This window comes from Nyctereutes procyonoides, unplaced genomic scaffold (assembly GCF_905146905.1).
Source record: "Nyctereutes procyonoides isolate TBG_1078 unplaced genomic scaffold, NYPRO_anot_genome, whole genome shotgun sequence".
Classification (NCBI taxonomy): Eukaryota; Metazoa; Chordata; class Mammalia; order Carnivora; family Canidae; genus Nyctereutes; species Nyctereutes procyonoides.
The window spans coordinates 11,603,012-11,629,318 of record NW_026575125.1 but is presented as its reverse complement, the minus strand read 5'-3'; the positions used below and the strand labels follow the sequence as shown (position 1 = coordinate 11,629,318).

General features: G+C 41.7%; 1 protein-coding gene across 2 annotated transcripts; it reads left to right on the top strand.

Moving 5' to 3' along the window:
• Positions 1-519: 519 nt before the first annotated feature.
• On the top strand, positions 520-26,016 carry ASB11 (ankyrin repeat and SOCS box containing 11). 2 transcript variants are annotated; one of them, XM_055338453.1, is made up of 7 exons: positions 520-747; positions 9,199-9,278; positions 12,389-12,496; positions 16,527-16,677; positions 20,195-20,329; positions 21,867-22,058; positions 25,439-26,016. In XM_055338453.1, exons 1-7 carry the CDS (start codon positions 567-569, stop codon positions 25,561-25,563), a joined length of 972 nt encoding a protein of 323 aa, XP_055194428.1. In that variant the 5' UTR covers positions 520-566; the 3' UTR covers positions 25,564-26,016. The 2 variants fall into 2 exon arrangements, with proteins under 2 accessions (XP_055194428.1, XP_055194429.1); XM_055338454.1 differs by lacking the exon at positions 520-747 and adding an exon at positions 1,692-1,809.
• The last annotated feature ends 291 nt before the right edge of the window (positions 26,017-26,307 follow it).

Below are 26,307 nucleotides of genomic sequence, written 5' to 3'. Positions count from 1 at the left end.
TGAGACAATTAGAGAAAGTGGTCTAATGTTTTCCATCTGACATAGCCACTTGGAGAAGTGTCCAAGATGAGCCCTTTACTAAATACTGCCTCAGAGTGGATGGTCTTGTTTAACTGGTCCTATTTTAGATGGGGGCATTATCTCCCTCAACCCTTGAGATGGAGAGAAGACAAAATGGTCTGGGGCCAGTACTTCCCACTGCAAATAACTTGCTTCATTCTCCGTGGGATCTGAGAAGTTTGTTCTATCTTTCCAATACTGCCTTCCAACAGAACATAGCACAAATTGGGATTTAGGAATAAAAATCAGGGGTCAGGCCAGGAATCCTATGTGTTCAATAGCACTGAGGAATGCAGATCTAAAAGGAAGTTTCTTGAGTTCATTGCACGTTGCTATGAAAGTCAGCACATGCAGCCGCCAAATCACAGTTAGCTTAGAATGTACGGATGAGTTCTCAGTAACAGGAGCACCGAGGGCTAGAAAGTTGAAAATAGATGTCATATGATACCAATTATAACTCAGTGAGATTTTGCAGTACCAAGAACCTATACAGAGTGTAAGCCAAAATGGAAGACGGTCCTGTTTCCTATGGCTTTAAAAACATTTTTATTACAATGTTTGCTACTTTTTTTTTCTTCAAACTTTTAATTAAAGTTTGTTTGGCTCTCCTAACTCATTTCTATATCGTCAAAGGAAATAGAAAAGAAGCGGCTAGGATAGCAGAAGAGATCTATGGTGGAATTTCAGGTAAAAATACACGGCTTTGCTCCTAAAACTTAAAAAAAAAAAAACCCCTCCTAAATAGTTCATAGGAATAATATTTCTAGAGGGCAGATTTTATTTATACTTTGGTTTTGTGTGGGTAGTCTTAAAAATTAAAGTAGCAAATGATGTTAACTGCACCAATTTGAAGGATTTTCAGCTTTAGTTTTTGCAAATTTGTAGTTCTACTAGTGGTTATTATTTAAGGAGTAAATAGGATAGTGGCTTTCTAAGAGTATTTGGAGAAACCTCATTTCTACTAACCTAAACACGACTTATATGGGATTATTTTCTTTAATATTTTTAAACAAACTTTAACAATGCATTCTAACAAGACTAAATTTCCTCAGAAAATAGAATGACCAGTAAATCTGATTTCAAGCAGCAAATGTGGCATGCTATATATATATATTTGCGTTGTCATTTGCAATTTGAATCGATTACCTGCTCGTCACTGTCAGGAAAAAGCCTGCACTAAGCCCGTTTATACACAGCATTGTGCCAAGCTCTGCAAACAAAGGTTTTTACAATAGGAAGTGCCAACATTTGGGTAAGACATTTTAAAGTCTTGTGGTTTGTAGGATTTAGTCTCCATTTCTCTCAAGAAATGATTTACCTTAATCATAGTGAGAGGCTACCTAAGTACACGAATCAGATACACTTGTCACTACTGGGATGGTCACTTGGTAGAGGAGTATTTATTCGTAAACAGAGTTCACAATTTCCCTCTGTGATCATAGTGTTCGTTGATGGTTCCAGGGTGACATCATTCTTGATCTAGTATCCATGTCAATAGCACCCGGGATTCTCTTTCAAAATAGACCAGTGCAATGTGATTCTAATACACTAGACAACTTGGAAGACACTAGATGACAGCAGTCTCATCCAAAAAAAAAAAAAAATAAGACCTCCAAAAACAAAGCCTCAGAATGCTTCAATTCACTGGGGGAAATGACGAGAATCTTGAAGTTTCAGGAAGTGTCAGAAGGCCCGGAATGTGGAAAGAGGTTTCTTTTGGGGATTACATTTGTCACACATTTCAGGGAGGTATGTTTCTTAGACTGGTTTTAAAAAAGTTTCTCTCTCATTTCAAGTTAGTTAAGTGTGATCTGAAAATCTATTTTCTAATTTAATATATAAATACGGGCAGGGGCTTCCTAAGAGTTTCAGCACAGTTTGGATGTTCTCATAGATAAATCCTCCTCGTGGTTTAAGTGAGGTAAAGGCCAACAAAGTCGATATTGGCAAGAGCATGTTAAGAATGTTTTATCTTGTTGCTCATGTGCATTGTTTCTATCTTTGTCATCCTTCATTAAGTACACTCTTAAAAAAGTTTTATAATAGTCAAAACCCATGTGAACATGGTTTGGATTTAGGTCTGGAGCCATAATACAAATCTCTTAAGTAGAGCTCATTCATTCCATAGCTCAAATGTCCTTAATTGTTCAAGCTCCTAGGATGATAGTCATTTAATTTGCAAGTAGCATGGTGTTATAAAGTTAAAAACGTATTTTTTGATTATCATTAAAAGGGGGGGAGAATAGTACATGTTAATTTCTCAGTTTAATTTCCTTTCTGTGTATACATACATATGTGTGTGTATGACTGTGTGTGTATACACCCACCCGCCCACACGTATGTATAATAGTATATCCAGATATGGTAAGTAAGGCTTTCTGTAGTAATATAGACAGCAACAAGCCAGAAATAGTGGTTTTTTCCTTTGATACTGTTAGGAGTCAGATGCTATATACTTAAAGCTAGATGTATTAAAAATAAGAACAAAATTTTCTTTCTTTCTTGCCAGTCTTCAGCTCAAACCGGAAATTCTCCTTGCTGCTCACTGGTCAGACCAATGTCAGTTGGGAAAATATGTGACATTTAATCAGTAAGTTAGCTAATTGACTTAGAAGAGTCTCAGTCCAAGGTTAAATTTCTTGATTGCAATAGCATATTATGTTCCTGTAAACTATCATCAGAGCTGTCAAAAACAAGGGGAGGGTAGTAAAAAACTCAGCCAGGATAGGGTTTAGCTTGTCATAGGTCCTGGCATGCTTTCTTTTGGAAAGCGTCATATCATTTTGGGGGCTGTAAAATCTTCTGGGATTTTTTTTATTCTGGACTTTCATATTCTGGAATACATCATTCAATGTGTCTTTGTGGCTTAAACTATTACATTTGTAGATAACTTACCAGACTTGAGTTAAACTGTGGTTGTTGGCTGCATTTTTGATTTTTCAGGCTTCTTTGTGCAATTTGTCAATTATATATACATATGTATTTAAGTTTAAAACATTGTCATTGGCTCTTGGCACTATATCTCGAGCACCAGATGGATTCCCGAATCCCACCTTCAGCCCATACAGATTTCTGCAGGCACTTTCTCCTGACGGGTGTGGTATATGATTTTTCCACCTTTGCTAATTTGGCCAGAATCGAAGCTCTATTTAGTCCAGGGCTTGGGCATCAAACTTGATAAAAATGAAGTATAGTTACAGGTTGATCATCTGTTTTCACGACCCTGGGGCCAGACAACGTGGTTTAGGATTCAGGGGTTTGGGGGATACTAGAAAGATTGCACAATGTGTATAGTGTATATATTACACAAGACTCCCATAATCAAACATTTTGATATTTCTATTTCTGTATTATATTTGGTATTTTATACTAAGCAAAACTGCAAACAAAAAAGAATCAATTGCTTAACCCGAGTCCTCACCATGTTTTGTTGCCAAAGGAGTTTGCATCAAATGGGGGGAAAGATTGGTTTTCAAACTTCGGGCGATTATATGATTGCAGACAGGAGATTGTGGAACTAATGTACTCTTTTTTAAGAAATTTTTTCTGTTAAGCCAAATCTAAAAGATTAGTTCTAGTCTAAATATTAAGGCTTAGAATCAGTTGTCTGTGTTCTAAATTCAAAAGACCCTTGATTTGATAGCCACACCTCTGTGTGACTCAACACCCTGACTCCTTTTTCCTATCCTTCCCCTTCCAACAGGTTTTTCCTGTTTTTGGTCCATTCTTGCCTAATCCTCTACCTAGCTTTCTACTCTTGTTCAGTTTTGCTGGTTGACTTCTCAAGCCTTGGCCTAGCCATCCTCTGCATAGCGACCTCTCACAGGTGCCTGCTGGCTTTCCCAAATTTGGACAACCAGGCCTCAGCACGGACTCTGCCCCCACCACCTGTTAACCTTTAGCTCAGCTTGTCTGCTCCCGATAGGCTCAAGGACACCTTCTTTCTAATACCCTACAAAAATTTGTTCCTTGACCAACTAAATGTTCTAGAGAGTATGCATTTTAACTCAGTTTTATTATAATATTTTAGGTATCCCAGGAAATTTTATTATAATAGGGTTTTTTTTTTCCAATTACCTTTGTTGTTACTGAAAATGCCATTAATTCTGCTCGGCTCTTGTGTATATTTTGGTTCAAACTTGAAATTCCTTTTGAATTCTTTTATTTGCTAAATGCTACAGGAGAAGATACTGCTTCATATGATTTTGGAACTTGAATAAAGAGAACAAAGGTGGCTCCGTGTGCACCAGAAATTATAACCAGTTAGGCAATTCTTTAAAAATAATAAACCAGTGATATTAAATACTTGTTGCAATTAGGAAGGGGAAAATTGCAAAAAATATTTTTTAAATAGTAATACTAGGTTTTATCTTGAATACTTGGCACTCAGACAACTGTATTTCTTCAGAACCGATTTTGTTATTGAAATCTGTGGTTTTAGAAGTTGTCGTGCAATTGTTATTCAAAGAATCTGAGAACTAGAGATATAAATCATATTCTGAGAAAAAGTCAAAAGGGGGGATGAAAAAGTACTTGAACATTTTCCATACACCTCATCAGGAACAAGTAAACATATTTGTCCAGTAAACTATCTTCCTAATGTGCTTGCAGCCCTGTGACACAGGCAGTCGGCCAAAGAGCTAAAAATAGGCTGCCTTAGAAGAGAATGGTTGATTCGTACTTAGGCATTCATTTATTTGGAGAGCTTAGTTGATATTTCCTGAAAGGAATGGAAAAAGTCTCTAGCTGCCAAATAACTTTTATCCTTAATTTCTCACAATTAGCTCCAATTTACAAAGAACGATAAGAGTGAGAGACTGTGTTGAGAATGAGAAGAGGAAAACAGGAGAGCCCACCATGGCAGCGTTGCTGGAAAGGGTTTTGTGTGAAAACGCAAGGTGCTGGAAAACAATGTGACTGGAAAGATGACTTCCTTGAGAGTGGTTTTGATTCCAGTTGGGAAGCAGGAATGATTTCCACATTTCTGGTGATAGAAACAGATGCATTTCATGCTATGGATAAGGAGGTGATGGATAAGAGCTAAGCATCCCAGGCCAATAAATCGGGCTCAAGGTTAGGTGGGATTTAAAACCAGTAGTTCTTAACACCAGAGCCAGGTGTGTTCTAAGTCATAAAACTTTGGAATTCAGGACTATTGCTGCCACTTACTGGAAGTGAGAGCCCTTCGTATGGGGCAGATGGGTTGTCATGCATTTTGGGGGTGTTCTCATTCACAAGCAAGGCTCTTCCCTTCTGTCCTCTCTGGAGGGCCAAGGGTGGGGGCCCCAGGAGAGAGACAAGTTTAGAAGAGGGGCTGCCAAAAGGAGGGGGGCTTGGTATTTGCCTCTCAAGTTGGGAGCCGGCTCAGGTGATTTACCGTGCTGCCCCTGGACCTCTCATCGGGGCAAAGAGAAGTGGAAAGCTGTAATGTAGTGAGAGACAAGCCGGGGCTAGCTCACCATTCCTGCTTTCTTGGTGGAATGGAAGACGCCCCTTCCCCGGTTGCCTCTTATGGTCAGCGCCCCCTTCCCCTTGGGGTCCTTTTGTCTCCTAACCCTCCAGGTGACTTTGACCTCCTTTTGTACGCTATAGAAAGGGATCACACAGCACATGCTCATTTGTGTCTGGCTTCCTTCACTCAACAGAGGGTTTTGAGACCTATCCAGGTTGTATGTGTGGAGTGGGTCTTAGGGGACTGGAGAGTAACAGAAGTAACTAGAAATAGGACAAAGATGTGGTTAAGGTTCCTGCTTCTCCGTAGGAAAGGGGACACCACAGCCCACCCGGAGGCAGGTTTTAAAAGTAATAAAGCCATTTCACGTTAATTCTTGTTTTTATTTATTTTTATTTATGTTTTACTTGTTTTTATTTTTGAATCCTATACAGTACCCTCAGGTGACTCAGGTTTACTGACTATTTTTTGAACAAAAGAAGAACAAAGCCATGGCTGTGGCCTTGCTTCTTATATTGGTCAGGGTGCTGAGTTGCCATTCACGGATGAAGATTGTCCTTCCAACCCAAGTGCCTATGTCCGTTTCCAAGAGCTATTAGGCAAGAGGGCAACGTGTCTGATACACAGTTCATGTTGAATGAGATGGAGATATATTAGGAGAAAACCAGGGCTGACTAATTGAGGATTATATGCATTCATTATCTCATTATTCTCAGCTTATGCAAATTATAAATGTCCAAAGAGATTTAAAAATACTCCATCAAAAAACAAAAAAAAATTAAAAATAAAAAAATAAAAATACTCCATCAGCTTTTAACTGGCTCAGGAAGACATGGAGAGAGAAGCACAAGATTCTTTCATGTTCAAATTTTTATCCGTTTTTCTTATAAAAGCATTACACATTCACATCAGGAATAGGAAAACAGGGATCCCTGGGTGGCGCAGCGATTTGGCACCTGCCTTTGGCCCAGGGCGCGATCCTGGAGACCCGGGATCGAATCCCACATCGGGCTCCCGGTGCATGGAGCCTGCTTCTCCCTCTGCCTGTGTGTCTCTGCCTCTCTCTCTCTCTCTCTCTCTCTCTCTGTGACTATCATAAATAAATAAAAATTAAAAAAAATAAAAAAGGAATAGGAAAACACCACTGATTATATATGTACATATATAAACATATATAAATTAGTTCCAATTTATATATGTGCGCGTGTACACACTTTTTAAATTTTGGAACTAACTTCAAAATGATAGAAAAGTTACAAGAGTGGTACAAGGAATTCCCACTCCTCTTTGCCCAGAGAGCCCATTCATATTTACCCAACTGTCCTAATAATGTCCTTGAGAGCAAAAGGATCCCATGTGGGCCTACAGATTGCCTTTAGATGTTGTGTCTCATCAGCCTTGTGTGGTTTAGAAGAGTTCCTCAGTCTCTCCTTGAGCTGGTTACAGGCCAGTTACTTTGTAGAATGTCCCTCAGTGACTTGGTTCACTGTCCTCAGGATTAGGTTTGGGTTAATACATCTTCAGCAGGAATATGACACAAGCCATGGTGTGTTGTTTTCATTGCATTCCCTCCGCTAGTACGTGACGTCTGTCGCCCATTTCATTCCATCATGTGGCATACTGTGCCAATTTGTCCCATCACTTCTGATGTTAACTTTGATCCCCTGGGTAAGGCGGTGTCTACAATTTTGTTCTACCATAAAATTGCTGGTGTTTCCTTTATAACTAGTAATTATTTTGTGAGGAGATAACTCGAGTCCGATTCTACGATTTCTTCTACAGTTCCAGGTTGGTGTTCTACTCTGAGGAAGAGCTTCCTCCTCACTCTTTATATATTAATTTATATCAGTGACAACTTCTAGATTCCTATTTTCTTTGATAGGATATAATCTCCTACTACCATTTTTTATTTCGATGCTCAAGTCTTCCCATGTTTGACCAGTAGAAGCCCCTGCAAGCCAGCTTCTGTGTCTTTTTTGACACGTCCCATCATTCATTGTCTTTCCAGCAAGATGTTCAAGGCCTATCTTATATTTTTCCTGGCCCAGCCCCGGAATCAGCTATCTTTCCAAAACCTTGTTGAAATAACATAAATATGAATATACATATAAATACATATAATGTTGAATGAAAATCACATTTTCGTACCAACTACTACAATTTCAACCCAACCCTGTAGAGTTCATTCTAGCCTTCTGTCTTCTCATAACCCAAAAGGTAAGAGAAGATAAAAATTGAATTTCCCTATAAGAATAGGGCCTACTGAAATGTTTATAGCCCTTCACTCTGTCCTTGTGGTCTTGAGCTATTTCACACTCAAATAATCCCATCTTTGGCGGGACTGTTTTTGCCAAGGTCACAGGTATAGGAAAACCCGAATTCTTGGCACCGTCCAGATCACCTAGAAAAGGTTGATAACATGGATCCTTTGTGTGAAATCCAAATTGTATCACATGCTATTTGGTGAATGAAGAGCACAATTTTTTTAATAAATTAATTTTTATTGTTCAATTTACCAACATACAGAATAACACCCAGTGCTCATCCCGTCAAGTGTCCCCCTCCGTGCCCGTCACCCATTCACCCCCACCCCCCGCCCTCCTCCCCTTCCACCACCCCTAGTTCATTTCCCAGAGTTAGAAGTCTTTATGTTCTGTCTCCCTTTCTGATATCTCCCACACATTGAAGAGCACAATTATGTTTGAAATTTTACCAACTGGAACAGGTTTTCTTCCAAAACAAATGATTGCCCTTTGGCATGTTTAAAGAGGGTTACTTCTCAAATGCCCATTGAAGCTCATTAGTCTTGTTTACTAATAAGCAATTACAGGAAAAAAAATACTCGCATGGCAGTTCTGAAGCTGTTCCTTAGGACTCTGCCCTACCATGTGTACTTATTAATCATAAATTGCTTGAGTATCTAACATTATGGATGGGTTCTATTGGCCTACTTAGAGACCAGAGCACTTGCTAAATACTAAATTCCTGCACTCCCATTTTACAGATCACGAAATTGAGGTCAAAATAATTTTAGTAACTTGCCCATCTTGGCAGAAAGTGGTTGATGTAGGACTTGAACCCAGGCAGTGTGCCACTACTGGCTCTGGGCTTAGCCATCACACTCAACCGCCCCACAGGAAATTTTGGAAGATTGTGTCATCTGAAAAACCATACATATTCTGCAGACTGGGAATAGATATGCCCCATGACCAAAATGAAACAATTACCTAGGGAATTGAGAACAAACCCATTTCCCCTGATCCTCCAGCCTCCCTTGTAGGGTACAGGCTTTTGAGTTTTCAGGGTAGGGGTGAGAGTGGGAGGCAGGGGAAGGATGCTGGCAGGGAGGCTCATTGACCAGCTTTGCTCCTTATTTTGCCTTATTTAGAGCTATCAGATCCAGGCCCTAGGCAATATTTATTCGAACTAAATTTATTGCTTGTTAAAAATTGACCCCAAAAGAGTGAGAGAGATGGTCTGTTGCTCCCTCTCCACACACACCACTAAATGAATGGGCTGTAATCTCAGTGGCTTGTTGCCCTGAATGTGGCTGATGAAAGAGCCTGACATGTGGTACTGAGCTTCCCTTGTCTCCCCTAAACCCCCTCTCATGGTGGATGGGCAGCCTCGTGGAGCAGCTGGAAGAAGACTCCAGACCTTGACTCAGAGCTTGATTTGTGTTTCAGATTGTTGGGCTGATCGATCCCCACTTCATGAAGCTGCGGCCCAGGGGCGCTTATTGGCCCTTAAAACTTTAATTGCACAAGTAAGTAAACTGAAGATTTGATCCTCTGTGTTTATGGTACGATGGGCATCATGCTCTAGAAGCTTTGGCTCAACAGAGATTTTGCTTGCCCCACCTGGGTCTCTGTGCGACCAGTCTAGGTGTAGATACCCTCTGTAGCTCAACCATATCTTCCTCCTGCCTCTCTTTTCTTGGGAATCTGGCTCATGTTTTTTCACCCAGCAGCCCCCTCCTTTACCTGCCTTTACCCCATAGTCAGTTTCCTTGTGAGGGGGACAGCAGATGCCTTCAAATTTTCATTGCATTCACTCACCCTATACTCTCCCAGTGTGCCCAGTAACAGCAGCCCTGCAATTGCATCAGTCAGCTATTACCACATAACAAATTACCTCAAAACCCAGGGGCTGGAAACAAGCACAGATTCTCATGGTTTCTATGGGCCAAGGAGCAGCCTGGCTGGGTGGCTGTGGCTCTGAGTCTCTTGCAGGCAGCCAAGTTATCATCCAGGGTTGCAGTCACCACACAGCTTGAGGAGGAAGGATCTGCTTCCAACCTCACTCATGTACTCGCTGGTCAGCTTGGACTCCTGGAAACTAGGGCCTCCCCATAGGGCTGTGCCATGACATGACAGCTGGCTTCCCCCAGAGAAAGCATGAGAGTGCCTAAGAAGCAATGGGGTTAGTATAACCCCAGCTCCAAAGTGACATCCCATCATGTCTGCCATATTTGGCTCAGTAGATATGAGTCAGTGAATCCAGCCCACACTTAAGGGGAGGAGTCTTCACAGTGAGCCAAGCCAGGAATCAGGGATCTCTGGGATCCATTTTAGAGACTGCCTACCCTGATGATACAGCATATCAAAAGCAAACATAACAATAGGTGGATGTGGGTAAATCTTACTCCTTTGGGTAGATTTATTAAATTATTCTTAGTTATTAAGGCTACTTTATTTTTGGCTGTATCCCTAGCATCTTGAACAATGAATAACAGCTTAGTAAATATTTGTAAAATGAATGAACAAAAGTCTACATGCTCCATTTACTCTGTTTGTTTTAGAGTCTACATGTGTATAGAGGAGGTGATTTATTATATCTTTTTTCCACATTCTAGCTACCATCAAACCTGGCTTCCTTACCATTTTGAATTTAAACAGCTGGGCACACCGTTCTGTGTGTGTGTGTGTGTGTGTGTGTGTGTATGTGTGTGCGCACGCACACAGTTTTTTTTTAGCTTCTTTTTATGAGTTGCATTAACTTCTTATGAAAGTGGAGGCAAAAGGAAAACAGTAGCTGCAAGTAATGATCAAATTGATTTTGTATTTGATTTTTATCACTTGCTTACGTATTTTTAGGCACTTAAAATTTGATCTGATTTGATGATTTCTAATATGTAATACATTCACATAGTTCAGAAATTAAAGTGATATTAAAAGGTACTCAGTGAAAAGTCTTGCATCCACCTCCTCCCTCTCAGTCCCCCATCTCAACACTTTTATTAGTATTTTCTTTTTTTTAAGGAGGCTACACACCCAGTGTGGAACCCAACATGGAGCTTGAACTCAGGACTGGAAGATCAAGACCTGAGCTGAGAACAGGAGTTTGACGTTTAACCAACTGAGCCACCCAGGCGCCCCTTATTAGTATTTTTTAATAAACTTAATTTTGGCATAGTTTTAAAGAGGAGTTGCGAAGAGAGTACAGACACTTCCCACATACCCTTCACTCAACTTCTCCTAGTGCTAATATGATACATAACCATGTCCTTTATTCCAAAATCAGACATTAACATTGGTACAATATTGTTAACTAAACTGCAGAGTATTGGAATTACACCAGTTTTCCCACAGGGTCCTTTTTCTCTTCTAGGCTCTGATCCAGGATCCCACACTGCATTTAGTACATCTTTATTTTTAACTATACTTCATAAGCATGTTGGTTTCTGTAAATCAGCGTGTTTAAATGTGTGAGGAGCATTCTTCAGAGAGTTCGGCTTTTTCTCAGCGCATGCCCACTTCTTTACCCTTACACCTTAGTGAAAAATGTATTATTCTATTTTATTTTTTTACTTTATTTCGCATACAGGGTGGTGGAGTAAAGCAGTCAACCAGGGATCAGGAGCTCCTGACACTCATGCTGGCTGGCATCGATAGCTGGGGAGCCTCAAGGCTTATTAATAATTTGAACTCTCTGCATCTCCCATTTTCTCATGCACAATGGAGGTGATTCACTCTTCCATGGTCTTTCAGGCCTGTCCAGCATTGCACATGCAGAAATCCAAGGATTCTGTTTGTACCAGATGGAAGTTTTTTCTAATACACTGCTGCCACCTTCTGGACTAGCCTGTTTTTATTTTCTTAAAAGGAAAACAACATCTAGGAAAAGTTTGAAAAGATTTTTCTCATTGTATTAAATACCCAATATGAAATATATAGCACAACTCTAGAGTAATGACATCATATTCAGGATACGAGAATGGACAGGACCCAGGAGGCATAGAGAGGCCCTAAGATGAAGGGGCTGGCAATTGTGGCAAGTCCCAGCTGCTGGCCACAGCAGGGATGCCACCAGCACCAGGGAGGTCTGGCGTGACCTGAGGGTTTGAACTAGGTTGGGGTTTGGGATTCAGGGTCACACACTAGGTTTTGGAAGCTTTCAACGGGCCAGTGAGGAGGCAGGAAATGAGAAGCAAAACTCTGCTCAGAAGGACTGGCAGAGACCTAACTCCTTTCCCAGACAGAAAGTGGTAATCATGGGGGCGGGGGGGGGGGAGCAGGAGGGATGGTAAGGGCCAAGTTGTGAAAATCAGGGCATGAAGTCAGAGTTGGCCAACAGCTAGGCTGATGTTGTCATCTGGCATATGGACTCCAAGATGAGGAAGGAGGAGCATGGCAGTAAGAGGAGGGGGACGTGCTGGGACTGGGTAAGGAGATGAAAGTTGGGAGAAGTTGCTGTCCCCTAGACCCTCATACTGCAGAGACCTCTCCCTGCAGCGGAGTTGTGGCCAACAGCAGTGCTGCTACTATGGCACCCGAATCCCGGGAGCATTGTCTACTTGACTCTGAACTTACGTCCAGGGGTCGCTGTCGTAGCTATTGCTAATGCAGCCTTTTACCCCTTCTCTCCAAATTCTAGGGTGTCAACGTGAACCTCGTGACAATTAACCGGGTCTCTTCACTCCACGAGGCGTGCCTCGGAGGTCACGTAGCCTGCGCTAAAGCCTTATTGGAAAAGGGTGCACACGTGAGTACCGCCCTTCCCTCCTGTGGCTACGTCTGCCCGGGTGCACCTGCTAGCTTCTAAGGACATGCTACCTTCCAGACTGCGCACCCACTGAGGGTGTAGGTAGGTCTGGCCCTGAAACACTGACACACTGCTGGTCTCCCCCCTCTTCAGCCTCTCTGCCCATGGGCGAACATTCCAATGAGGTAATTCACAGGAATCTTTGAAAATTGTGATGCTGAGTTTCAAAACATCAACTGGAATAAAAGTTATTTGAAAATCGATTTTGGGAAATTGATCATAAAACATTAAAAAGAACACAAGTTAAAAGAACAACAGAGGAACTCCTAGGTGGCTCAGTGGTTGAGCGTCTGCCTTTGGCTCAGGGCATGATCCCGGGCTCCCTGCAGGAAGCCTGCTTCTCCCTCGGCCTGTGTCTCTGAGTCTCTCTCTGTGTCTCTCATGAATAAATAAAGTCTTTAAAATTTTTTTTAAAAATAAAAGAACAAAAGAAACACTCTTTTAATTTTTTTAATTTTTTTCAGAAACACTCTTAATTCAACATCTTAAACCAACAACTATTTGTATTGAGCAAAATCATCAGATGAGCTTTGAATAAATAATACATTGAAAAAAACTCAACAGAATTAACTTTATCTTTCTAAAAAAATTCTATCCTTATTTCTCCTTTTCTTTTGTATATTTTCTTTTTTAAAAAGAATTTTAGAATTTATTTATTCATGAGACACACACACACACACACACACACAGAGAGAGAGAGAGAGAGAGAGAGAGAGAGAGGCAGAGACATAGGCAGAGGGAGAATCATTCCCTGCGGGGAGCACGATGTGGGACTCAATCCGAGGACCCCGGGATCATGCCCTGAGCTGAAGGCAGACGTTCAACCATGGAGCCACTCAGACACCCCATTTATTTTCTTTTTATATTATTTTTACTTCCAATGTAGTTAACATACAGTGTTGTATTAGTTTCAGGTGTACAATATGGTGATTCAACATTGCCATACATCACCCAGTATCCTTATTTCAAGGATAAGGAGTGGCTGAGGCTCTGTGTGTGATACAAATATCCCAATAAGATTGTACAGTTAAAACTTCTGAAAGTCTCAATGGCATTTATTTAGTTGCCAGATATCATTTTGTTTCTAAGTTTTGGTTTTTAAGTTCAGTCCTTGTGTTCTTTGTTTCGTGAGTTGCAGTGTTTTTAAGTGCTTACAGAAGATTTTCTTTGCATTTTATATGGAAATTGGGTTTCAACATATAGAACTGAATATAAAAGTCTTTCTTGGGCAAAGTGATATTCCTGGTGCCATAGTGGTCAGAGCTGGGAGGCAGGGAGGGAGCCAGGACTCGGGGACCATGACCTGAGCCAAAGGCAGATGCTTAACCTACTGAGCCACCCAGGCGCCCCAGTGGTCATGTGTTTTTATCAGGTAGAACTTCTTTACATTACCACTTGGTCAACTCATGTATAATGATGAGGGTGAGGTTGGGTGAGGACCATTTCCTTTTTTTTTAATATTTACTTATTGATTGATTTAAGGTGGGGAGGGGAGCAGAGGGAGAAGGAGAGAGAGAAACCCAAGCAGACTCCATGCTGAGTGCAACGTGGGGCTCAATCTCACGACCCTGAGATCACGACCTGAGTCAAAACCAAGAGTTGGACACTTAACCCACTGTGCCACCCAGGTGCCCCAGAGGGCCATTTCCTTCCATTGGTGGAAAACAGCAAACAACATCGGGTTGTAGAGGAGAGTGTGCTGGTACAACTCTGGGAGGTTTTGTGGAGGACAAAGAAAAGAGGAAGACGTGGTCTCTTGGTTTTGGCAGTCTTATGAGGGAATAGTCAATAAATGTTGTATTATTTAACATATTTATTTATTTATTTATTTATTTTTAAAGATTTTATTTATTTATTTATTCGAGGGTGGGGGAGGCAGAGACACAGGCAGAGGGAGAAGCAGGCCCCATGCAGGGAATCCAACGGACCTGATCCTGGGACTCCAGGATCACGCCCTAGGCTGAAGGCAGGAGCCAAACTGCTGAGCCACCCAGGGATCCCCTTATTTAACATTTAAATCAGGAGAGAAAGAATAAAAGAATGCTGGTCAATCAGTAGAAAATTCCTCAAAATTGGCAGCCCCATGGGGGCCTCAATCTCAGCATGACTGAAACTGTGCTTATGATATTGTTCCTCTGGGACCGACTCTTCCCCTTGCATGCCCCACATCAGAGACCAGGTGAAACATCTTTCTGCGCTCCTATGTTCCCAACCTGGGGTCATTCCCCACCTTCCCTCTCTCCAACTAACTAATGACCACATCCTGCCAATTTTACTTCCTAAGTATTTCTCAAGTCTCTACTCTCTTTTGTCTTGCTCCTGGAGTGACCTAAAGCCTTTTATTATTGTATCAAAATTATCTGGTTGTATTTGTCTTCCCTGAGAGAATTCAACCGATTCTGAAGAGGCCAACTGTCTTACTTGCCTTCGTTTCTGAAACACTGGCACCTAATAGGTGCTCAATAAATATTTGTTGCCCTGAACTGAGAAACTTAGGAAGTCAAATTAGCCTTTGGGACTGAGGATGAGGGCGATTCTCAGTAACAACAAATCAAATCAAACCAGTATCACCAAATATTTTTCAGTAAAAATGTAAATAGGTTAGAAATCTCTAGACTCTATGAATCCTTACACATTTTTGCCCTGTCCTTATCTGTCTCTGCCACCTTAGCATCTCCTCTTTAACTTTCCAGTTTATGGGGGCTATCCTGGCACTGTGGAGAAATATCCTTCTTTTGTTTCTTTTTTTAAAAAAAAGATTTAATTTATTCGAGAGAGGGAGAGAGAGAAAGGGAATGAGTGGGGAGATGGGCAGAGGGAGGGGGACAAGCAACTCCCTGCAGAGCAGGGAGCCAGATCTGGGGCTTAGTCTCAAAACCCCCAGATCGTGACCTGAGCCAAAGTCAGACGCTTAACTGACTGAGCCACCCAGGTGCCCCTTTTGCTTTGTTTCTGAAATGTGAAAATTTAGGATCCTGATTGTCACAAGCATATAGCTTCAGTTGTTGAGGCAAAATGGTTTGACATGAAGCTTTCATTGTCCCCCATTTCAATCCTGTCGGAGTCTCCCCACTAGAATGCCTTGGCTCCCTGATGTCCATTCTAATCTCTTGCTAATATTCAAAGATGCCTCCCAGATCCCTAGAGGAAACACCACATTGATGGCTATTTTCTTTGTGTCTTTGGCTTGATCGTAATCTCTTTGGGAGTCACTGCTGGCACATGCAGTTCATATGGATTATAGTAGACCAGTAAGGAAATTTGTGGCAAGAAAGGCAGAACTGTGGGGGAATTGCTGAGGAGGTTTTCTTGTTTTTGTTTTTTGTTTTTGCAAGCACAGATGTGGGGACCTGGCTTCTCCAGCATTTTTGGTTCCTGCCACGTTTGTTCATGATTGGGAGGGGGAGTCTGATTCATATGGATGGAAAGTGAAAATAATTGTTGTTGCAAATATTTAAAAATGCTTCCTGGGCACCAGACAATGTTCTAAGGGTTTAACATGTAGTGATTCACTCGATCTGCCCAATAATATTGTGAAGTAGATTCTTTTATGATCCTCATTTTACAGATAAAGGAAACTGAGAAACAGAAAATTAGTATTCCCACCAAGATCTCTGAATAAATAGAAGAGAGGGTGCTGGGATTTGAGCCCAAGATAATGATTCCAGAAGCCATGTTCTTAACCACCAAACAGGACAACTCTTCAATGGTTAGGAGGCCAAGAAGCTCTGGAATACCCATGGATACATTTGAAAAGCTTTGTCCCATTTTGCCCCACTTAGGGTTATTATTTATGGGTGAGGGTTGATAGGCTAGTGGTATCTTAGAGGATATAAAGCTATAATGACGTAGAGTTCCCTCGCTCACTCACCACCGTGGGAAATTCCTCCAGGCAGATGCGCAGGAAGACACACTTGGAAATGCTGATAGAAAAATAGCAAATCCTCTGGGTCTCTTTGCTCATCCCTAGGTCAATGGAGTGACAGTTCACGGAGCCACGCCCCTATTTAATGCGTGCCGGAGTGGCAGTGCGGCGTGTGTCAACGTGCTGCTGGAGTTTGGAGCCAAGGCCCAGCTTGAGGCGCACTTGGCTTCGCCCATCCATGAGGCAGTGAAGAGAGGTAAATGGAGCATCACATTGCACACAAAACATTGGTGGGCTCCCTCCAGTCTGCACGAATCAGTGGTACAGTGTTCACCACGCAAGGAACAACAGACCTGCACCAGTAGGCTCGGTGTCACTTAGAATCCCAGAGCAGCAACCTCAGCGTGCCTAAATCTTCAGGAAATACTAGTGGGGCATGAAACAGCTCTTCTTGCAACCTGCCAATGGCTTTCTGTCTCCCGTGTCGCATTTCCTGTGGAGGCAGGCTCTCGGTTGGCCTTTTTTCTTTCTTTCTTTCTTCTCTTTCCTTTCTTTCTTTCTTTCTTTCTTTTTCTTTCTTTCTAGATTTTATTTATTTATTCATGAGACACACACACACAGAGAGAGAGAGAGAGAGAGAGAGGCAGAGACATAGGCAGAGGGAGAAGCAGGCTCCCCTGTAAGGAGCCCAATGCAGGACTTAATCCCAGACCCCGGGATCACGCCCTGAGCCGAGGCAGACCCTCAACCACTGAGCCACCCAGGCGTCCCTCGGTAGGCCTTTCTTGAAGCTCTTTGCTGGGGTTTGGGTGGCAGCTGGCACAGTCAAGACTACAAGGGTGACTGCCCTGAGTCGTGCTTTGCTTATGTCTCCGTCTTTCCTAGAAAAGAACAGCTCATCTCCAAAAGCCCATAAAACATCAGCCATGAAAATAAATTATGAAAGCGTCTAAAAGCCAAGGCTGATAGTGTCCCTAATGGAAGATTACACATAACTGTCCACAACAAGCAATTTACTCTTTCTAGATGAGCTGCTGACTTCAAGGTCATTAGTTATTGAAAAAAGGTTGCAACTTTGAAAAGCACAGCATTAGAAACCTTGAAGTTGATACTAGACTCCTGTATTCTGTTGCTTTTGAAATGAGGGAAAAGAGTAAAATTAAGGTATTTATTTATTTTTAAATTAAGGTCTTTAAAAACTATGCATTGGCTGGACATGAACAAGAAGATACCACTGAAAGGCCAAGGCCATTTATCAAAGGTCACACTGAGAGAGCAACATTTCTGTTACCTATTGGTGGAGTTACTCTTTTTTATGGATATCAGAAATACAGTGGGGAAGTTGGAACACTGTAGAACAGTTATCTTTGCTGGTCTAATTGGGGACAAAAGTCTCTATTTCAAAAGGCATAATGAAAGATTTGCTCCAGGTTATTAAACATGTCACTTGGTGATTTTTGTTTTTGGCATCGGATTACTTTTTTTTCCTGTGATTTTATTTTTTCCCATTTTTTAATAATTGAAGTATAATTAATGCACAGTGCTTTATTAGTTTCAGGTGTACAACATCGTGATTCAGCAATTCTATGCATTATTCAGTGCTCATCCCAAGTGTACTCTTCATCCCCATCATCTGTTTGAACTTGTCACCCACCCCTCTACCCTGTGGTGACCCTCAGTTTGTTCTCTATATTTGAGTCTGGGTTTTTTTGTCTTTTTCTTTTCCCTTTGTGGATTACTTTAAATGAAACAAAAGACCCAAATCTCAATGTATCCAAGGTTTTGATACCTTATACATACTTAATAAACATTTATTGATTAATAACTGATGCTGGCCATTTCCCAAACTCCAAGTATATCCTTTAAGTTGAAGGGAAATGGTCTACTTTGGAAATGATCTAAAAGTCTTAAAAATATTTGTTAAAGATTTTATTTATTTGAGAGAGTGAGCAAGAGAGAAAACATGAGCAGGGGGAGGGAGAAGCAGACTCCCCACTGAGCAAGGAGCCCGATATGGAGCTCTGGATCCCATGACCCTGGGATCATGACCTGAGCCAAAGGCAGATGCCCAAACAACTGAGCCACCCAGGTGCCCCTAAAATTTTTTTAAAATATTGATTTGAAGTAAGTTAGTTAGTTGCATTTCCATCCAACATTTAAAAATGGATAAATCCTGGGAATGGTTTGAATTACTTAACTAATTCTGCAATACTCGTATGGTTTTATCTTGTATTGTTTGGTATCTATGTGCCTACAACATATATACATGTTTATCATAAACACATGAATTTATGTGTCTCTGTGTATTTTTTTTTCTGTATCTACAAGCTTGTTAGGGACCAACATCCACAGAATGGAAGAATAAATAGCAAATTCATTATTTTAGATGGTGTTATATTAGTGCTAATCGTTTATATATTAATTTTGTAAAACTTCCTGTGAGTAGCTAAATTTAACTCAGGCCAGGCTCAGTTTCTTCTGTAAAGAAAAAGAAAGAAAGAAAAGTTAAAAAGACAAGAATAATTTTAAAATGTGTGTTAGAAAAAGAAAAAAAAATGTGTGTTAGATACTCTGTATTTACCAGGAAATTTTAGGTACTGATTAGATATTATTTCTGGATTCTTACAGCTTTGAACCTATCCAAACAGGCTAGGGTCAGTTTGAGTCCATACTTTAACATATTGATGCTGTAATCCCAGCATAATATTTACTTATGTGAACAGTTTGGATCCTTCTTTGTACATTTTCAGGCAGATTTCTACTTAATTTAGCATTTGTGATAAATCAACCAGGTTTGAGATGAAGCTTGCTTTTATGTTACCTTCCTTTTTTTAAAATTTTTTTTAAATTTTTATTTATGATAGAGAGAGAGGCGCAGAGACATAGGCAGAGGGAGAAGCAGGCTCCATGCACTGGGAGCCTGACGTGGGACTCAATCCCAGGTCTCCAGGATCACGCCCTGGGCCAAAGGCAGGCGCTAAACCGCTGCGCCACCCAGGGATCCCCTTTATGTTACCTTCTAAAGAAAAGGTTGGGTAAATGATGGAAAGATTTTTTTTTTTAAGAAAACACTTAAATCAAAAAAAAAAACCACTTAAATCTTCAGAAAGAACAAACTCTTTATAAGCTCCCATCAGTTCCTTGGAAGTATTTGCTCCTGATGAAATCATTCATATGCTGCAAATTAATCAAGTCTGTTCTTTGGGCAGCCCCTCCAAGGACAATGCTTATTTACATAGTTCTTGTTAGCCACTGAATTTGAAAGTGCAGTTAAATATATTCTATATTTGAGGCTTTTTATTCTCATAGGTGTCTTCTAGATTAACCCAAATAAGGAGGTGTGGCCATTCATGGGTGAAGAAGAGAATTGAGAGATGCGTAATGGAGAGGGATCCGGGCTGGGCCTTGCATTTGGGCGCAGGCTTTTCAGGGTAATAATAGGATGAGTCATTTACCCCTCTGCATCTTGCAGCCTCTATTTGTAAATGGGTGGCTTCATCATAGAGAGTTTATTTCAGCTGTGCTCCCTGGAGCCGTTAGTTTAGTTGAGGTACCGCAAGGGCTGCAAGAGGAATTTAAGTGGGGAAGTATGGGCATGCTTTCCTTTTTATTGGTTTTTATTTGGTAGTTTTCTAAGATTTCTGAACAAAATTTTTTTCTGCTTAAAAAAAATCTAGGTTATTTCTAAAGTCCACTCCAGCTAAGCAATTCTATAGGTCTATAAATAGGCAATATTTCCCTTAGTTGAGTAAGGTTCTCTTTTGTTCCATCAGGTCATAGAGAGTGCATGGAGATCCTGCTGGCAAATAACGTTAACATTGACCAAGAAGTGCCTCAGCTTGGAACTCCCCTGTATGTGGCCTGCACCTACCAGAGGGTAGACTGTGTGAAGAAACTTCTAGAATTAGGTAACTTTCTGAAATCTTTTTATGAGAAGAACCTATTAATTTTGTTGGTTTTCCATGGCTTTAAAGACAAAGTTATTGTCAGGCTGAACAAAATTCTGACAGTATTTGATGTCTGAATGCTTGAAACAGAACTTTTCCAGAGAAATGAGTATCTGCTTCCTTTGACCCTGGCTCCATTTAAGTGGTATGGTACTCCTTGCTGGTTTCAAGAGAGAGTAAGAGTCTCTTTCCCATAAGTCCTAGTGGGAAAAAAACAGTTTTATTCCCTTGGCTGTCTTTTTTTTTAAAGATTTATTTATTTATTTATCATAGACAGAGAGAGAGAGAGGCAGAGACACAGGAGGAGGGAGAAGCAGGCTCCATGCCGGGAGCCTGACGTGGGACTCGATCCCGGGACTCCAGGATCGCGCCCTAGGCCAAAGGCAGGCGCTAAACTGCTGAGCCGCCCAGGGATCCCCCCTTGGCTGTCTTTGAGTCCACATGCCCATCTCTGAGCCAATCATGGTGGCCACAGGAATACAATACACTGATTGGCTTAGGCCTATATTTCAGGCTACACTGAAGTTGTTGGGCTTCACTGGCAGCATATGAACTGGGAATCATAGGGGATGGTTGCCCAGAGGGAAATCAGTGTGGTTATCAGGAAGATGCTGGATAGATAAATAATAGATATTTCCCTTAGACTCCTTTAGATCAATCTTGCTAAGATCCTTAGTAACCTTTTAATTTTAATTTTTAATTTTTTAAAAAAAGATTTTTAAATTTATTTGAGAAAGAGAGAGAGAGAGAGAGAGAGAGAGAAGGGGCAGAGGGAGAGGGAGAGAGAATATCAAGCAGACTCCCAGCTGAGTGCAGAGCCCGACACAGGGCTGGATCTCACGAACTTGAGATCATGACCTGAGCCAAAATCAAGAGTAGGACGCTTAATTGACTGAGCCACCCACATGCCCCATAAGTGTCATCTTTTTAATTCTAAAAGGCATTTACAGAAACTAGGAGTCCAGGGCAAGGTAAAATGCCTTGAAACTATTATTTGGTTACAGATTCCTCAATCTTAGCCACTGACATAAAGGTAGAGTCTGTACTAAGAACCTTTCAGAATTTTTATCTCCAAGATTTTTTGTCTTTTTCATCCCCCATCATTTACTCCTCCCTATAGTAGTCGGAAATCTTTCTTTGAGCCCAGAATAATATGAATACTAAATAAACTTAACTTTACCCTTTGCTAAAAGACAAAATAATTCTGTGTAAAAGGAGCTGTAAATATTTAATTTTGTCCATCACACAGCTCATATGGGAAAGCAAGTAAAGTATTTTAAATGGCTACACATACTTTTCTTCACTTTTCTCATCCAGCTGTTTTGAAGCAGCCTTCATAGCCATTGCTGAGGGTCTAGGCTTCAGTCACCTATTTTCAAAGATTTGTCAAATATGTCATGACATCCATGATGCCTTTATCTAGAGCTCCTGTGTTTTAGGCTCCTCGTACTTCCCCGTTCACATTTAGCACTGACTCGGGAGCATCTGCTTTCCTAAGGGGCCAGCGTGGACCGTGGCCAGAGTCTGGACACCCCCCTGCATGCCGCGGCGAGGCAGTCCAGCGTGGAGGTCATCCACCTGCTAGCGGACTACGGTGCTACACTGAAGTATAGAAACGCAGAGGGCAAAAGTGCCCTGGATCTGGCAGCTCCGAAGAGCAGCGTGGAGCAGGCACTCCTGCTCCGGGAAGGTAAGGAAGGGCCAGGTGGCCCCTTCTCTTCCCTAAGCACGTCTCCTACCTCTCCTTCTTGTCTTCTCTCTAGACTGTCTTACCTTTTTTCTTGTCTCTTTTTAATTGGGACTGGTGTGTGGGAGGCAGCCCGTCTCACTTGCATCACTGGGATGAGATTTTATGCGCTGTATTTATTGACTTGTCCCAGAAGAGGCATTTTTATAGCTGGCAGGTGGCTGTGTATTTTCTATAATGAGAAAATGATCGGAGCACGTTGCTTCCGCCATGCAAAGGTTGAACTGCCACTTCTCTCAGTGCAAGCACACAACTGAGTAGACCAAACCTGTGCTTTGTGATATTTGGGGGGATTTAGCGATACTTGAGTGATAGGCTGCAGGGGGGACACAGAGTGCGTGTTTCAGAGGCTGGACTCACTGGTGATGTCGCCTGCCTGGTCTGTTCTTCCAGCTCAGGGACTGGGTGGATCCATGCCCCCAGTTGCCTCGCTCCCATTTCCCCCTTGGGCGAAGGGCGCTACATGCCTGAGGGGAGAAGGCAGGTCTCTCAAATGCTCTGCTTTCCAAATTCATTTTTTAAAAATTTTTATTTATTTATTCATGAGAGACACACACAGAGAGGCAGAGACACAGGCAGAGGGAGAAGCAGGCTCCATGCAGGGAGCCCGGCATGGGACTCGATCCCGGGTCTCAGGATCACATCCCAGACCGAAGGCGGCGCTAAACCACTGAGCCCCCCGGGCTGCCCTGCATTTCAAATTCAAACACGAGCCATGTTAAGTCTATACAGAAAGAGGACATTATCCGAGCCTATATGGATCCCTTGTATGCTTGGGAGACTATTAAAGATAGTAGTAATTATTCAGGTTTCCACGTGTCAGGCGCTGAGCTGAATTTGAAACCTAGATTAATCTCCCTGAATTCTGAGAACTTTAAGGCAAGGAGATAAACTGTATACTAAATGGTGCTAGCCCAGCAGCAAGTGGGAAAAGAGATACTGGCTTGCAGAAGGTCATATGACTGCTAAGAAGAACTAGGAATCCAGCCTGGCACTCTGACCCCAGAACACGCACCCTTAATGTTATGATGGCCCAATCCTGAACCTTCTGAAACAGTCCCTGGCAGAGAAGGGTTTCATTTTACTCACTGGTTCCGTTTTATGAAACCACCCTCACGTCTTCTATACCTTCCAAGTGGAATGCTCGGTTCATTAATTTTAGGAATGCTTTCCAGGTCAGTGCTTCCTGAGTGCTACCATGAGTATGAATCACCTGGGGGTGTCATTAAAATGCAGATTTGGATTCAGGAGGTCTGGGGTAGGGCCTAGACTGTGCACACCCGCTGAGTTCCACATCATGCTGCTGTTGCTGCTGGTCTGAGGTCACACTTTGAGTACCACTGGTTTAGATTATTTTCAATAGTCCAGGTCATTAATGATTGACCCTTTAGGATCACCTGGGTGGCTCAGTGGTTGAGCGTCTGCCTTTGGCTCAGGTTGTGACCCCGGGGTCCTGGGATCAAGTCCCACGGGGGAGCCTGCTTCTCCCTCTGCCTATGTTTCTGCCTCTTTCTCTGTGTCTCTCATGAATAAATAAATAAAATCTTTTAAAAAATAATCGACCTTATATTTGAAACTTCACTTGAAAAATCATGATCTTCCTCACCAGCTCCCTGTTTGGAAATACCAGGCACTTTCCAACTCACATCTGAGACTATGGTTTATAGCAGTTGTCACATTTCTTCTTTTCTTCCATCAAAAGTGTTTTCAGGTCCAAGGTTTAGATTTCTTCTAAACAAGTTCTTCTCTGTTCTCTTGTCATTAATATGGCTGCTTACTCCAGAAGGATGAACACCAGCTATATCAGAGTTCACTCTCTGAACTTCTGTAGGCAACCTGGACAATTTGTCTGCATTACTGTTTTCCAGAGGAGTTTTAGTTGGGTGACAGGCAGAGATGCTTTCCATTTTTGCTTCCCAGGATTTTAACTGAGGGCAATTAGTTGCTCATTCTATCGCATGGATACTCCTTGGAAACATTAAATCAAATATTATCTGGCTTTTTGCGTAAGCAACGTACCATTTCTCATGCGGTGCAAGATCCTGTTACAGTAGGATTTTCTTGAGAAGGACAACTTTGTGTAGTCCAGTGATCACATAGGTCTACTTGAAGAGATCTTTACTGATAGTCAGGTTAGGGAATAATGGCACATTACAAATGCCTTGGTATAACTAGGGTTCCAGCCCAGCCTCACCTGTCCTGTTCAACCACATTTTGGCTCTCATTACTTTCCTTCAGCCACTCAAAGCCATGGGTGTGATGACTCCATGAGCCTCCTTGAGGCTGAGGTTCAGGGTATAATGGGCGTTGAGGGAGTTGGGTCCTTTCTCTAGATTCTCTATTGAGCCGAGAGCCTTGTGTGAATGGAGGGCCCCTCCTAGTATGACTTGGGACCCGGCCAGAGCCAGGAGGTCCAGGAGGCCTGTGTGACCTCTCAGCAGTTGTCTCTTGCTTGGCAGCTCTGTCCCAGGGTCCTTCCTGCTCAGTGCTTTCATTTGTGTTCTCTCCTTGGCCAGTATTATTGCATTCATTGGCATGAACACTACATGAATGAAGTGCATTCCCTTTATTTTTTGTATTTTTTATTTAAATTCAATTTAAATAACATACAGTGTATTATTAGTTTCAGAGGTGATTCATCAGTTGCATACAACACCCAATGCTCATTATTTCAAGTGCCCTCCTCACCTCCTCTCTGGCAACCCTTAGTTTGTTCCCTAGAGTTAAGAGTCTTTTATGGTTTGCTTCCCTCTCTGTTTTTGTCTTATTTTATTTTTCCTTCCCTTTCCACTATGTTGATCTGTTTTGTCTCAAATTCCACGTGGTAAATTCATATGGCATTTATCTTTCTCTGACTGTTTTCGCTCAGCATAATGCCCTCTAGTTCCAGCCACATCGTTGCAAATGGTAAGATCTCATTCTTTCTGATGGCTGAGTGATATTCCATTGTATAGATACACCACATCTTTATCCATTCATCTGTCAATGGACATCTGGGCTCTTTCCATAGTTTGGCTACTGTGGACATGAAGTGCATCCCTTTTAGACCTCACGCTTCATTCCTGGCTTGTCTCTAGTTAGGCTCATTCTTCAGTATCACCAATAGAGTTACCTAGAGGGTCAACTTAAATGTGTTCCCACCCAAAGGGGCAAACTGGGGTCCCTGTGTGTTATTTAGCATCTGCTACATCACTCCATAATCCACTTACAGATCCAGCCTCTCTTAAGCTTGTAGAACATTTCAGCCTCTTTCAGTTCTCTGGTCTTCCCTTCTTCCCCACCCCCACTGTCATGAGTTTCACACATTTTCATTTCTTCTCCAGGCCCGCCTGCTCTTTCCCAGCTCTGCCGTCTATGTGTCCGAAAGTGCTTGGGTCGAGCGTGTCATCAAACCATCCATGAACTCCATCTTCCAGAGCTGCTGGAAAGATTCCTGCTATACCGGTAGTCCCACCTGGCTGTAGGAAGATACTTGGAAATAAGCAGGTTGTTGCCTGCTGTATCCAGGGTACCTAGTGTAGATGCCCAACCATTAGACTCTGTAAATTTAAAGAGTATCTTTAAATGAGCTAAGTCAGTTAGCATAGATCCCTGATGAACGGGAACGCTTGACAAGTGGAAACTCCCGGTTAATGCTCTCACTAACCAAGGGGCAACCAGGAGCCTTTTTTTGTCTTTAGCTTTTGTTGTTAAGAAACTTTAAAAATCTGCAAAGGGGAGTGAAAATAATCCATGTTTGAAGATTCATGATCTTTAATTATTGAAGGGTCAATATTCTGAATATCATGCAAACACATGTAAATCTGGGTGAATAAGATTATGATGCATTTAAGTATTTCAAGATGTGTTCCCGATTTAGTTCCTTCCTCCTTTTCCCTTTCTTTCTTTGCTTCCATGAATAAACCTCTGCTATAATTTTGATTTCCTTGCCATTTGTATTTACATACATACATTTATGTATACATATATGCACGTATATACATGTGCATAGTTATACACACACACAGACACGCTCAATACGTTAAAAACATCACAGTTAATAGAGACTTTCAGTTACTCAGGTCCTGGTTGATAAGAAAGATGTTGGAAGAGATTAGCTCATCCAGAAGTTGGGGTCTGTTGCTCATCACTTCTGATATTAAATGCCGTCCTTTGAAGTAAAAAGTTTTAGGCTTGAACAACACTGGGCGCT